The 15,992-nt window shown below is 37.4% G+C and overlaps 1 protein-coding gene across 1 annotated transcript in view; it reads right to left on the reverse strand.

Moving 5' to 3' along the window:
• The window catches only part of PDK3 (pyruvate dehydrogenase kinase 3), a 55,087-nt gene that overhangs the window by 29,149 nt on the left and 9,946 nt on the right, over positions 1 to 15,992 (reverse strand). Inside the window, exon 2 of the mRNA XM_040582493.1 lies at positions 4,534 to 4,675. Within this exon, the coding sequence (XP_040438427.1) occupies positions 4,534 to 4,675 (142 nt within the window). The remainder of the gene's footprint in view (positions 1 to 4,533; positions 4,676 to 15,992) is intronic.

Genomic DNA, 15,992 nt, shown 5'->3' on the forward strand with positions numbered 1-15,992 from the left:
CCCCCCCCACTCCCTCCTGAACAGCTCAAAATTAAAGAAAATAAGTAAAAAATTGTTTAAAAGAGAATTTGTAACTCTGTTTAGCTGTAATAAAAAATTCACAACATTGCCTTAACCACCACCATTACAATCTGCCTAACGGTGACCAGTTAGCAATGCAGTTCACTCCTGTAATAGCTAGTGTTGTGCAGAAAAGGTCACTCTCCTTTCACACAGTTCATCAGTTTCCTTGAATTTTCCTCTGAACTGTGGGTGGATATGGATATCCACCATAGATATGGAAAAATGAAGGTAGTAACTACAGGATTTATCAAGCACTGAAAAGCAAGACAATTCACACACAATTACCAGCCAGCTAGAATAAAGGAGAGAAGTACCAGAATAATGGATGACTTGCTATATTATTAATAAATGAATACAACTATACAGGACACAAATCTACGAATGAAACTCCAGCACAGATGATGAAGAGAATGTCAGTTATAATTTGCTATCTTCAATGACTCATCAAAAGCAGAAGTCAAAGCCTATGCCCTTCAAATCTGCTGCCTTTTAATTTTTTATCACAATACACTACAATTTATTGGGCAAGCTCTTTGGTTTCAAGCTCTCTTTAGCCATGTTCCTTTGTTAATTACTGCCAGGTAGATTGAATTCTTGTTAGTCTGCCAAATGTAGTAATTCTAGAATGGCACATTTCATACAAAAAAACACTGTAAGTGCACATAATGTCAACTCCGGATTTTCTTAACTCATGCAATATACCTTTGCTTTTTCCCTATGTGTATTTCAGTAAGATTTTCCTTTAGAATCTAACACCAAAGCACTGAAAGGATAAACATATCTCCATGGTAGCACAATATTGTTAGCATAGTCTGAACAAAAAAAAGAGAGGAAAAACCCATTATTAATCCCCAAACTGTACTGACTTCTCTAATGGGTCTTTCCAAGGAGATAAATGGAAATGCATAGTCTTTTCTAGAGAGAAGTACTAAAGAAAATACAGAAATTTGGTCAGGATTAATTAAAATGTGAATTTTACACATGACTGAGTGGCATATTGTGCAAACTTCACACTCACAGATATTTTTCAAGCTCTGACCTTAACCATTATAAGGTTTTATTGTAACTATTTTCCCTCATGCATCACATTAGTTACGATAAGCTTTATTATGCAGTTCTGCCACATGTTCAATACTCTACCTGCAAGTGTACCTTAGCTAGAGAGTGCCCTCTCAAAGCTGACCTAAAAAAAGGCCCACTTCCTTGGAACTAGGAAGTTACCCATTACTTAAACCCATTAATTAATTAATAATAAACAACACTGGTTGTGGATCTGTCTGTTATTTGGAATCACTGCAGTTCACATCCAGAACATACTGTGTTATTATTTTGATTCCCTTCATTCCTTCCCTTGCTACTCCATGCAAAACACACACAAACTAAGTTGCCAGTTTGGGATTGGGACAGAACCAATGTTTTACATTCACACAGACTGAAATTCAAAACTTATTTTTTTTTGTTCATAGTTCATTCTCTGGGTAATGCCAGCTTTATTCAGAAAACTGTAGTTAAGTAGCAAAAAAACCCTACCAACAAACCCAAAACAAAACAAACACACAAAAAAACCCTGTAGCTAAGTAGCCAAGAGAGCTGGCTTGCCCATCCTCACTGCTGCACACATCAGGCTAAGTAACCCACAAAGGAAGGAGGAAAAAAAAATAATGCACCTTTCCTGAGAGCAATCAAGCAATCAGACATAAGATCTGTTAGGCAGCACAGTGCAGTCCAGAAGCACGGTACAGGAAGCAAAGTGCCTACAGCATGACCATGAAGATGGATTAGAGAACCATGAGGAGAACAAGGATTGTCTGCAGCAGGGAGCATATTCTCAGAAGTAACAAGATGAAGTTGCTTCCCAAGGGACCTATAAGGGACTAAGAAAAATCATGCAATCCAGAATGTCACTGCCTGGCTGGATAGAGGATTGATGGGAAAGGATCCATGCCATACAGCCTGGGGTTACTTTTTTTCTTATCCACCACACCTAAGTTCCGTCTATTTATAGAGCCACTGTGCACCCTAATTTAAAAGTTTAATCAAACCTACTTTAAAGATAAGGAGCTTTTTGCATTTTTTGGCATTAAGAAATAGACTAGGATTTCAAATTTTAAAGCTCTAGCTAATTTGGAGTTGCACCAAATACACATAAAAACAGGCTTTTAGTGCACAGTGGTAGTGTTATATAAATCATAAATACGCTGGCAACTGCATAAATTACCAAATAAACAGATCAAAGGTGAATAATGCATTAAACTACATCTTTGCTCACTTTTGGCAAATTAACATCAGATTTTTTTTGCATAATAACAAACTGTCAAGCTTCTTCAACCTATGGCATAGTAAGAATAAAGGATCATGAAATCCAATCTGAAAAAATCTTACCTGAAGTATCAAACAAGTGTGTCAGTAAGAGGTTTCCTCATTTTACAGGTTCACAAAACAGCTGAACAGCTAAGTTTGTATTCTACTGCATAAAAGTAATAAATCTCTCTCTAGATGTGTCTAAACTAGGTTAAGACATTACAAATACGCTTCAAAACCTGCTAGCAGCATAGCTGCATAACACTCAAGATCATTCACGCTGATGTTAAACTCTTATTTTGGCCTTTTTAGAAGCTGATACAGTGAATTTTGCCCAAGGCTCATCACCAGTATATCACTAAGACTTACAATCTACACGTAAATGTTTTTTAAAAAGGAATTTAAAACGTCTAAACAGAAAAATAAGAAATAAACTCTTCAAAGTCCACATCCATAATCACAAAAACTACAGTTACTTTTGTTACTTCTGACACAGGATCACAAAAACATTCTTACATAAACTCAGGAAGATAATCCTTTCCACAAAAATTGTTAGTTTACTGAGGATCAAAATTAAAAGAACACTACTACAAACAATTTCAAACTTCAACCTCTGGGCTGGCTGCCCACTTGAATAACTTCATCATGTTAAAGTCTGGTATTTTGGCCCATTTTAACAGAAAACCATCAGTCTACAGCCGTGAGAGTATACAATGACTGTTGTTATTACCTGTCCAAATTGTATATTTTATATGATAATGTGATCTGCACTAATACACTCAAGTGATTATTTTTTTTTAATTAGTAGGAGCTACTGTAGCCATAAAAGTCATCCCATGAGTCCTCAAACCTCTGAGCAAAAATTCTGAAGGGGGCATCCACTCTTAACACCCCATTCAGTTCCTTTCCCAGAAGTGATCCAAATGTTGCTCAATTCTGTATCAGCAGGGCAGAAGCATATGCCACAGAACATACACTGGGAGTAAAAGAATTACACTGCAGAGTCACTACAGAAAAATTACTTCATTTTCTTCATCCATATATTTGTCCATATTTCACTAAAGACAGCTTCATGAGTCATGCAGATTAGAAAAGCCTAGAATGCCTGTATATTATCCACTCTTTCCTATTTGGCATAACAGCTTCCGATAACATCACACAGATGATACACGCCTTCAAACCTCACAAGCTGCCACTTAATCACAAAGTGATTGTTACTCTGGTTCCATAGCACTTACATTCATTTGAAGCACTTAATCACTATGTTTGAAGTGGTCATCAAGACAGCTAGTATTACCTTTCATAGACAAACACACTTAAACCAGAGTACACAATATCACATATCCTAATTTGTATTTTCTAAGTTTGAAGCCTGATAAATAAGACTAAACCCAGCAGTCAAATGTATAGTCAGTGTGGAATTTCTTGAGTTAAGGGCTATGACTAAACTTAACAGAAGCCTACAACGTTAGTTGCTGTTACAGTTTGATAAGCTGTTATTCACAAAGGAAAGTTTATGTAAAAATACCTTTGCAGTATACAAAAAACTTTTTGGATCAAGTATCTGCAGATAATACATTTCCCCATGTGCAACGATTTTTTAGACCTTAATACATACAAGGCAGTAGTCTCCAAACCTCACTGAACATGCAAGTAGGTTAGAAATTTATTACTGTGGAAAAGATTACAATGGAGAATGTTACTTACTGGACGACAACAGATTTTTGTCCCATTCCATAACTTCCACCGAATACCAGGTTATATTTTTAAAGATTCAGCAATGAGAAGAACAGACAAGGTTTAAATTTTCTTTCATGTTTTTGACAAAGGAAGAATAAGGAGAAAGAACAGCTATTTCATGAAGTCACAGGTGCAATGCAGTATGGAGTATTTACAAAGCTCACTCTTGGAAGTTGCTGTCTGATTCTGAGAGACAACAGTGTGCTTTTACTAACTTACAAGACTAACTTAAAAATTCTTATCTCTAAGACCCATATTACTTAGCATTAGACAGAAGAAAACGGAACTTCATTTGACATGAAACACATTATAAACAATTCCAGGCAGAAAAAAGGCTTCAGTTCAAGACAATTCAAGCTGAGGTACAAGTAAAGCAACACATACAGTGTTATTTCTACACCAATTTTTCAATCTTTTTTTTTAACTTACCAACTCTGTACTAGCCCGACTGAAGGCCTGTTAAGTAAGTTATCAGGCAACAAATTGACTTCTCTCATGGTGTTAGCAAGTCGCACAGGAAGCTCCTTCCGCAGAAACATGTATGAAGTCTTCTCACATGCATTGTCACGACCTGTTAGAAGGAAGGAAACAAACAAATACCCATTGCAGCAGATCAACTTTAGACTTCTCAGTGTTAGAAGGTTAAAAAAAATCACTTGTGGAAATAAAAATTTTAAAAATAATTTTTTTTTAGTACTCATGTTCACTTCCCTCTCACTTCCAAGACACATATTATACTTTTACCTTCCTAGAGCTTAACCCCTTTAATCTGACATTCTTCCTCATTTCACGTAATCTCATCCTCTCCTATAAATAAAAATCCCTCATCCTATAAATGAAAATTTTCAAATACCAAAGACTTGATATTAGCTGGAAATAAGACCCCAAAATACTAGCTTTTATCAGTATGACTCTTCTACTACAGTGAGCTTTTAAAAAGTCCGTGCCACACACATGATGGAAGGTAAAGGAGTGAAAATAAAGGGACAAAACAGAATGGCAACAGCTGGCTGATGTTTCACATCACAAGCTCTTCAAACCTACTAAATAGCTAAACATTTCAGCAGCACCTGGAAAAAACAAAGGTCATCATCCCTCCTAGGACCAGCCTACAAGATACTCACTACCTGGAAGGAAAGTGCTGTGTTTGTCACATTCCCATTTGAAGAGCTGCAGCTGACATTATCTTGGACGTTCACTTTTAAAATAGGTTTTTATCCAGCACAGTATTTAAAAAAAAAATAAAATTTTAAAAACCCAGTCAGAAAGCAAGTAAAAGGGATCCAATAAGATAACAATAATTTGCTGTGGACCTAGTAACCGTGGTAATTCTCTACAGTCACCCTACACGAACCAGAAGACTGACATGACTAATAGCATTCTTAAGCTAAACTAGTTACTGGAAATATCTGTAAAACTTTAACTACAAATACTTTAAAGTATAAGATGTTAAGACTCTTGCCCAGATAGTTTCATTGGAAGATCAGACCTGGCACACTTTTTTGTATTTTGCAATGTTTCACAAGTGGGGGAACTCCCCACCATAACTAATTTCTAAAAAAATTCAGGTAAATTTAAAACACAAACAAAAAACCCAGTGTTTTGCTTGTAAACAGTCAGTATTCTGCTTTTGTCTAGAAAGCCAGCAAATGCCTTTTGTGATGATAACCAGTACAACTGCCTGCAAAATTTGTGAGTGAAGGTATAATACAAGAGTTATGAATTATGTTCAAGCAAACCAGAAAGCGTTAAAAGTACTGCTAGGCACATAATCACTGAGATCTGCAATCTGAAAGACTCAAATACAATGCAACCAGCACAATCGAGGTGATACTTTTTAAGACCATTCCATTATAATCAGCTGAACAGCAGAGTTTTCACCTTCTTTGCATAGGTAACATGCATTGATGGATTAGTTCCAAAACTGTAACACAAGCTTGGGGGAATATGCACAAAGGATTAGGGTTTCCCTTTTTTCTTGCTTATTTAGGTATCATCAGTGGATTGTTAAATCCTATTAGCATCAGCAATTCTATTACTGTTCTTCCAACAAATATTTAGACCTACTTCACTTACTTGCTTTTCCACCTTCAATTACAAATACACACACCCTACCAAAATTAGGCAAAGAAAACAAGACATTAAATTGTTGTTTTCTGTGAAGAACAGTAATAATTTAAGAGTTCAATCCTTCAATTAAGTACCTACAGCATTTGTTTGTTCACAAATCACTGTATACAGTAGGTCTTTAGGAAGACTGGATGGACACCAGGAAAGGCTCTCCAACTAGTCACCCCTACATCTTCTGGGCTGGAAAAACCCTCAGGATCAAAGACAACAACTGCTTCTCCCCAGAAGTAACTGAGAGCAAGTTCAGTTATTTTCTAGGCAATAAAAGGCAAAAGGAATGAAAGACAGCCCAGGAGAGAGAATGAGGAAATGACCAAGAACCCGCAGCCTGCAGGAGTCTGGGAAAGGGCACAGAGGCCCTTCATGGACACAGTCCCACTTCATCTGCTCCCAGAGGAAGGGCACACCTCTATTCAGTCTGTCTCACCCCTGCAGTTCTGAACCGTCTCTTTTTAAGGAGTTGCCTTGCTCTAACGTACAGCTACGTTTCAGGTACGGAGCTCTTTGGGGTCCCTCTGCGTGCCCAGTGCAGAAAATGGAAAGGAAGTTCTGTTTCAAGCCTGCCGAACTTGAAAGCTTGCTTCACCACAACTTCAGTACCTCTTTTTGATTTGGGGCACACAGTCACAGTATCAGCTGCTTAGCTGTATGCAATTTATCTGAGAGCCTCCACAGAGTTGCTTCAGCTTCTAGTGAGAGGTCTGTAACCAGCTTGCCAAACAGCGCTTGCATGGGAAGAGAGAATGGCTATTCACTAGGATCAGCAATAATTAAGACACCCTCCAGCTTCCAAAGCAAAAAGCTTACCAAGCCCTAACAGTTGCTACTTGGCTGCTGTTCCGCACAGCAACACCTATACAACCATGGTCAAAGTGAGGGACATCCTACTAAGTGCAAAAAATAAAATCTGACTCTAAGTTAGGCATTTACTTAATACAATTTATCATACACAAGTCTAAATTCTAAAGGTCTTTCGAGAAACAGCATTCTAGTAAGCTGTAACGCCACTTTTGCAGGTTCAGCCTATAAAAACAATATCTGCCTGTAGGCTAGTTTTATTTTTTGCTTTGTTACCCCTTTTTTCAAAATTAGCATTCTTTCCTGATTTTGTTACCACCCTTGCTGGATCAATATGCATTGCCAGAATCAGGCTCTTGTCTTAAACACTGTAGTCTAAAGTCAGGTTAAATACATCAGTTATAGTTCAAGGAGAGATTATTCACAAGTTTCACTTTCACTTCAACCTTGAGAGTGACTTGAAATTTGCTTGATTCACACTGCAACCCCCAAGAAGTTAATAATATAAATATATAAAACAATGACCTGCTTACCTTTGTATGACTTCTAATGGAAGAAAGAATACAGTAATCTTATGCCCTAGTGCAGATTACACTGCGCTAAGCATCAAGGGCTGTATTTAACTTTATTTCCAAAACCATGGGTGCTGGGACAGAGTTGTTTACTTACGATACCTTGAAGACCAACAGTAGCAGCAGACTTCAAGGCAGAACGTAGTTACATGATGGTTGAAGTATGGTGCTATAATATACTAGGAGTACAGCTTTTGTTATGAATTACTAATAGAAGGCCCACTGTTTTTACACTTGAAGCAGTGCACCACAATACAGCTTTATGTATCTTGTCAAATTATATGACATTAACATTGATTTTTAACTCTGAGGACTCATGAATTTTCACCTATAAATCACTGAACTACAAGAATACTGCAGAAGACTATGGTCAGAACATGCAATATGATGATCAGTGGCATAAAGAAAAAGCTTCACACATTTTATTTGTAGTCTTACTATTTTGAGTAGTCCTACAAACATCAGTGCAACTACTGATTAAATACAGTATGTAAGTTTCTCCCAGAGACAGGATATAAAACCCAAAAGCATTCAAGACTTAAGAAGAAACAAAAAGCTGGGGGCTCCACCTTAGAACAGCCATCCTGTCAGTGGGCAGAAACAGACCCTGAGCTGCAATATGGGGAAGCAAGACCTCAACGTTCAACTGACAACAAAACGAAACCTACACTGCTAGGAACAGAAAAGTTTTATTAAAACTACCCATGCAGCATTCCCACCTTGAAATTAAACCTATGGCAAGGCCTCCACTTTTACAGTCCATTACTACTCATTATTTAACTATTAGTGATTAATTGGGGGGGGGGGGGTTAATCTCACTTTCTTTACTAGTGCATTCCACCTATACTTTTTCTAAGTATATGATTAGGTTCAAATTAAAAAGAGCTAACCCACCAAACACTTTTCCAAAGTTTTAGATTCAACTTTCTCTGAATGCTGGATGTACTTCCATTAAAATCTTACACCTGTAATAACTAAGGGTTTCTGCATGACTTTTATATTCATGCTGAGTTTGAGTTATTTGAATAAAGGCTAGGTTAACATTTCATCCTAAAGCATTTCAATACAAATATATATTCATTTTAAGTGAAGAATGATCTGCTGAGACAGCATAGCTGTTTCTTTCTACAATCTTGGTAATTATGTACTTTCTGCTTACTTGTCAAATACCTAAATTTAGATTTCAAGCACTAGTAACAAATGAGCATAACAAAAAGTTGTTTGTTCAACTTGTGGTTTTAATACTTAGAAGTAAAGTATTTGAGAAGATTTTAAAGCATTTTGTTTGCTTTTTTAAAGATTTTAAAGCAGATTAAAAGTTTTGGAGCAATATGTCAAGATGCAGAAAATTTTCTGCAAGTCAGAATTTCGGGACTATTTTCATCTTAAGAAAAACAGCTAAAAAAATTATATCCTTAGATATAATGCTTAGACTGGCAGCTGCATAGGTTTCCAATATCAGCACCTCATTTCTGGATCAGCCCACATGCTACACTATACTAATGAAAGAAACACCAACTCAAGGATGAGTTTGAAGCTCCCAATGCCACATATGAGAGATTAGAAAGACTAGAAAGGAGAGAACATCCAAGAAACCACAGCACCTGGAAGTCTTGGATCCTCTACAGCTTACCAAAAAGTCTGAATGCTGTTTCTTGAATTAACTGTTTCTAGCTACATACCTACTGGAAATGCTTCTGTAAGCTGCATAATAGTCACCCTCCAATATCTTGCTACCCATGAGAACACAGAACAACAGTCCAAATCCTCAGATTTTTTCAAAACCCAACAGAATTTCACTGCATAGGTTAGCTAGTCCTGAACATATTAATGGGAAAAAAACAAAAATGAAGGAAACCTTCCCACTTCTGGAGGTATATAAATCCATCAAGAGTAACTCTTCCCATCTCAAACTGTTGAGTTGTTGGAAGATTTTAAATACCATTTCTGAGGTATATAATCTATTAGACAGCTAAGATTCTGCATTAGGAAAATTAGGAAACCCTTTCAGAACAGTGCATCAGAAATGCAATTATTTTAGTTTTCACAGGTTCTGCATTAATTTCTGTAAAGATAAAGAACTCTAACAGATTTCCACATAAGAATTAAGCAATACTCTGCTTTGTTAACAATGTTTTAAAGAATCAAGGGCAGATATAATGCTGACATTGCAAATTTGACCCTTTCATTAAGTATACAAGTAATCTCTAGAATTAATTATGCTTTATTAAAACTCCTTCCACCCAAATTGATAATATTTAATGCAAGCAGAACAGCCAAAAAAGGACATTCTAGTGGACAGCATCCATTTTATTTCATACACATACATTTATATACCCAGAAACACACAAAGCAAAATAGATGTCTTTAAAAGCACGCTTTTAAAAAACTGAAAATGGAAATATTAGAAGACTCATGGGAAGTGAAACACTTCCTATCCACAAACCAAGAAGGAAAATAAGACATTACATGATACATAGGGTTCACAATTTCACACACATAAACATTTCCCAATGTCTGTAATACAGCAATACTCGACTTCAACTGAATGATAATTCAGTTTTGTTGGTTTAAGTGGAAAAATTATGCAGATCAAATTCTTAAGTCAGGCACTAAAACAGGTTTCCTTCAATGAGGAGTATCAGATTAAGGCAACAAAGAATAAACCATGCAACGTACCAGCTCTTTGCTATAGGTCTACTCTACTGCAGGGAACAAAGCAGCCCCGCACTACTCTTCATGGTAGAAAATAACCCTATGAAGTAACTCTGTTTTCTAAGGGACTAGATTTTAATTCAGGGTCAAGAGGCTAGATTATCTTAAGATTTATATTCTTCTCAAAGTTATACTTTCAGGCTGATGAATAAACTCCCAGATCATGCTTACAGTGCTTACAACTTAATCCAGAATTGGACCAAAGAGGACAAAGGAAACACACATAAAATAACCCATGCTATGCAACACTGGTAAAAAAAAATGGCAATAAAAAGCAAGATATTTGTAAAGGAAGTAATCTTCTAATTACTTCAAGTGATTACTACTGCATGCCTTCTTAGCACAAAACTGAAAGAAATATCAAATGTCACCACAGCAGATCTTCAAAAAGACTTCACAAAAGAGGTTGTTTAATAAATGCTCTACCATCTTCAGTCTTCTGAACGATCTTACGTGTCTAGGCTGATCAGTCACTCTATATAAAAGCATGTTCACAGCCTCCTCTCTGCCACCTTCAATTCTACAGTTCAAAGCTAGCACCGAAGAGATTGTGATGCCCATCTTCAGACTCTTAAGTACATTCAAATACAAGCCAGTGTAACAGTCTTACAACAGATAAAGCCTTCAACATAGTGAAAATGAGAAGGTGTATTAGTGAAACAAGGATTAAGCGGTGATCTCCTGGACTTTACATCTAACTAAGGTCAGTGAAGAACATTCTGTGGACAACTCCCCATATAACATCCTTACACGTGACAGAAACAAGCCAGGGCTTGTACGAATACAGTGGGAATTGTACCTACACAAACACTGCTGCACTTGGAATGGTCACCATCCATGAGAGGGTATCTCTTAATGAGGGTGGATCAGCTTTTGCAGTGAAGTATAACACACCTGAAGAACGGATTTGACTATCCTTGTTCAAGTTTGAGAATATAGGTAAACTTACTTAAGACAGTAAGACATGCAGATTTCCTAAAAAGTTCACCCAGAAGGTAGCATTTCATATCTAAAAAAAAAAAATCAATTTTCTTAGATGTGAAAAGATGTTAACCATTTCCCCCCAAAAATAAATCATGACATTTATTCTATTAGTTATCGGGGGGGGGGGGGGGGGGCGGGGAGAAGATAAGAAAACATAGAAATAAAATATGATCCAGAAACTTCATGGTAATGCAGGTCATACAAAAGCAGGCTTGAACACATTAGGTCTTCTAAATGCAATACCATCAGATGGGAAAAGATTGAAAGTGGAATATTTCAAGGTTTATATATCAATATTATCACTGGTGGACCTTCAATCCAAAGGAAACACGGGAAGCAGAGTTCTACTTTCAGTTTTCTCTCCTAATTATTTTCCCCTCTCTGGGATTCAACCCTTCTCTGAAGATTTACTCAGCTCTTCCTCATTTTTCTCTTTCACCTTCTACCCCAGAGTGCTAAGAAATGGAGAACAAATGTGATGTTGAAAATAAGGCCCACTTTTTCAGGCTCTAGGGATTATATGCCTGTAGCACGTAGCTGGGGGAAAGTATTTTTCAATTGGAAGGAATGAACATTCACCACAGAGCTCCCTCTAAACCAGTACCTTTTTATTTCCTTCCTGTGAATGGCATTAGACAACTGTTGCAAAGCTGGTCCTAGTGAAAACTTTAGTTCTGGGTCCTGCATCAAGAGGCACAAACAACGTAGAGGCTATTCACATACATGCAGCAGACCCTGAATTCTGGCAAACTCTAAAAATTGCCAGAGCGATACCATGCTGTCCAAGATTCAGATTACAAAAGGATTAGTTCCATACAGAAGGCTGTACACAAACCTCAATTTTGTTGCAGAAGGGGGCAGAAACTCAGCATGAGACTATGAACTCTGGCTCCTCCAAAACATTATCAAATGCTCTCACTTCAGCTGGCATTTTCCCACATTCATGAAAAACCCATTTGAGAACAGGCTAGAGCAGTGGTCCTTCACAGGTGATTATCAAAGTCACCTGCTTTGAAGACCTAATATGGCTGTCACATCCCTAGCAGGTACTGGACTGCTGAGGTCCCATCATAAAAGCATCAGTAGATTCTGAGTATTAACACTTTATCTGTCAGAGGAGATAGGAAAATAAGAAACAAAGTGCTCTTTTCAGTCTTTTCATTGCACCCAGAGGTCTAGTTCTCTCCATTAACTGTGTATCTAAGACAAAGACATTAGATAGCACACTACTTTAAGACTCAAAAGCATGAAAGTCCCACCTATTGCACATCTGAGAAGGAACTCCATTCAGAATTCATAAAAACAAGGTCAGAAGCATGTCACCTCCTATCCCTGTGAAACTACTACTATTTCTTTTCTCTATGGCAAAATAAAGACAGACAGGAAGGCGGGAGTGATGGACCATATCTACTCTTTCCTCTTGAGCTTCCAGAATACTTTTTAGCTGCTGTACAGGCAAGCAAAACAAAAAAGCAAAGCACAAGGATGGATAAATCTTCAAAAAAATTTGCAAAAAGATCAAGACATCAGAGCAGACTGAGCAAAGGCTATAATTATTAACTTGCTGCTGCTGAAGCTAGGAAAACAGAACTAAAGAAGGATCAATTAGTTTTACTGGTTATACAACATTTCAGGATCATGCCCTACATATTAAAAGGCAAACAAGCTATGCTTGTACAGCCCCAATAAATGTGGCAACCAAAAAAAAACCCCAAACAACCACCAACCACCACAACCCACAAACAACCAAAACAACCCCAACTCCAAAAGCATTCCTACTCCCCAACAGAAATAAAGACATTTTCAGCATACTCTTATGTATTTATCACACCAATCACTAAAAATACCAATCCCACAAAAAAGCATATAGAGCTTGTTTGGTAGAAGCCAGGACTTTGTAAAACTCAATGAAGACAATGAAGCAAAGGGGAAAAGAACACACACAACATAACTGGAGATGCTGCCTCTCACTGACGCTCACTCAGCTGTCACCACAGGCTGCCTCCAACCAAGCTGTACATTGAAATTGTATTCCCTTGTCTGACCTACCATGTTGTGCTACAGATAACCACCACAGCTTGTATAGCTGTTGCAACACGGATAACCAGCAAATAGCCAAATGTAAGAATCCAGCTCACACTAACCTTAGGTATTCAGCCTGGCGCTGGATGTCTCAGACCTAAGCTTCAGCCCAAGTTCCATCGCTGCTCTCTAAGGCTACTTCCACCAACACCTACAATTTTTTCATTGAAGTGCCCTGTTTCAAGGACATGCTTTCACTTAGCATATATGACCAGCACAGAGGTTGATTTCTGTGCAAGTATTCTGTAAGTAAGAAAACTCAAACTCTGAAGTTTCAAAAAAATGAAGCTTCAAGAATTAAGAACAAGAAAGCATTTTTAAATTCTACTGAATGTAATAAATGTATCGCTTTTTTTGAAGTCTGAACAATTAGGTTTTGTTAAACTACTGCCAGAAAACCAGATGAAATGAAGTCTGCAAGTAAGCTTTCCCACAAAACTTCTTTCCTCCACTCCAATACCCATTACAAGTTGCCTCCTTGCAGTCTAAGGGGAAGCACAGAGCTGCTCGAGTCTTCTCAATCTAAATTATTTAAGTTCATAGATGAGAATTTAGTTGTACAACCACTGACTCATACTCTGCATTTCACTGCTAATTACGACCCAAACTAGCAAAGTGACATACTAATTGGGTTTCAGTTGAACTTCCCAACAGTCATGTGACAGCATACAGATGAATTACCAGAGCTGAAGTACAGAAACAGTCGAGCTTAATAAACCATTTCTGATTTATGCAATTCACCTAACAACTGATTCAAGCACTCTCTGACTGCCAGGCCAACTGCAGCATTTACTTTCTGTTCTAAAGGAAAATTTCAGGATACCATTCACTAATGAGAACACACAAGATCATGTTCTGTTGTCTAAATGACAAGTCCAAATCCCATTCACAAAGGTCTAGGCTTCAACTTAAGTAGTTAAAAATTAAATAACTACTCTTCAGTTTATATACAGAAAAAATATACCTATCTCCATTTATTTCCAAAAATCTCTGAAAGAGTCAACTTGCTTATGTCATATGTGTATTAATTACTATGGCCATATAGATGAATACCACTGATGTCAAGAGAAAGTTCACATTTTGAGGTAACTGCAGGTTAAGGATAAAATGTCAGACAGCTGTCATTATTAGCACAACTGGATAGCTCAACATGGACAAAATCATTACATGTATGATTACACTAGCTCTACAGTAATGTAATAAATAACATAGTAATAATATGTATTAAGTTACAATATAGAACTTGTAAACTTCATTGCCTGTTTCAAGTAAATGGCCCTCCAGATTGAAACTAACTGAGCTGGAAAGAACCTTAGCTTACTACTGAACTAGAACAGATACACAAAGGGAATTAACAGATGCACAATACACTGCAGATCTATCAAAGTCTCAGCCAAACTGCAATCATTAATTTTAACTCAAAGCCACAGCCTTCTTATCTTAGAAAAGACTCGAGGGAAGACATATGTGCCTGTCAAGAGACATGGATTATCAGGCAACCAACTTGTAAAAGCTATAAACCAGCACCACATATTATACAAAACAACCTAAACTGAAATAAAAGCAAGGTATTTTTAAAATAAGCATCTATTAAACTAATGTTTAACCGATTACCACTCAGTTCTAATGAAATAACTGAGTATTTTAAAGCATTTCTAAAGAGAAAGGACAGTAATCAAAAGGATCTATAACATTTAATGCAGAGCAGGTCAAGCAATTACCCACAGGCTGTATTATTTTTTTAGACGCACAGTCTTTCCTTGGGGCAATTTGGGAGCAGGCTGAAAGTCAGATGAATCATTTTAGCACTGAAGCTCTGTCTTGCCTGCATCACCGGCACTCCTCACAGTACACGACAGGCAAAGAGCCAAAAACGTTCTTAGGAGAAGCCACGTTCAGGTGCCTGATACTAGAGCTATCCACGCAACCCTAAGACTCCCTCTTCTAACCAAGCACAAGGAGCCTCTAAAAGAAAGCGGCTCTTCCGAGTACATCAGCTCCTCTTCCACCAGCGCTCCTGAGACCCCAGCAGAGAAGAGGCACGCATACCCCATGGCCTGTCAGCCCAGCCCTCACTGCAGAGGGGCTCTAGGGCTTTCGAACTGGAGATCCTGGACAAAACACATTCAGTGTTTTGTTCTGGTAAGTCTCAGAATTTTAAAACAAGTTTAAATTTTTTTAAATGTAGACGAGACTTAAAACACCAAGCCAAGGAAACTTTATTCTCCATCTGTTAAATAAACTGACCAGAAAAGAGTTTTGCTCCTCTGAGCTTATAATCACCTTTTCCTCCCATAAAAGGTGAAGACACATTTTACACTGAGGATTATAATTAGATATTCCAAATTTTTAACAGCTCTCATAGCTTTGACAACCTCCTCCCTAACCCTTACGGTAAACTTGCACAACTCTCACAAACTGTTCCAGAAAAAATAAAAATCTCCTCTTTATCCCTTAGTCCCTGTCAACATGACAAAGGAAAAGTTATTCCAAATCTCCAACCTAAATAAAATTTACATTTATGTGCGAAGACTCACACAGTTAGTATCAATTACATAAAAATACTTCTAATAGCCACACAGTCCAGTTTCCCTTGTCTCAGTGAGG

The sequence above is a fragment of the Falco naumanni genome, chromosome 2, assembly GCF_017639655.2.
Source record: "Falco naumanni isolate bFalNau1 chromosome 2, bFalNau1.pat, whole genome shotgun sequence".
Lineage (NCBI taxonomy): Eukaryota > Metazoa > Chordata > Aves > Falconiformes > Falconidae > Falco > Falco naumanni.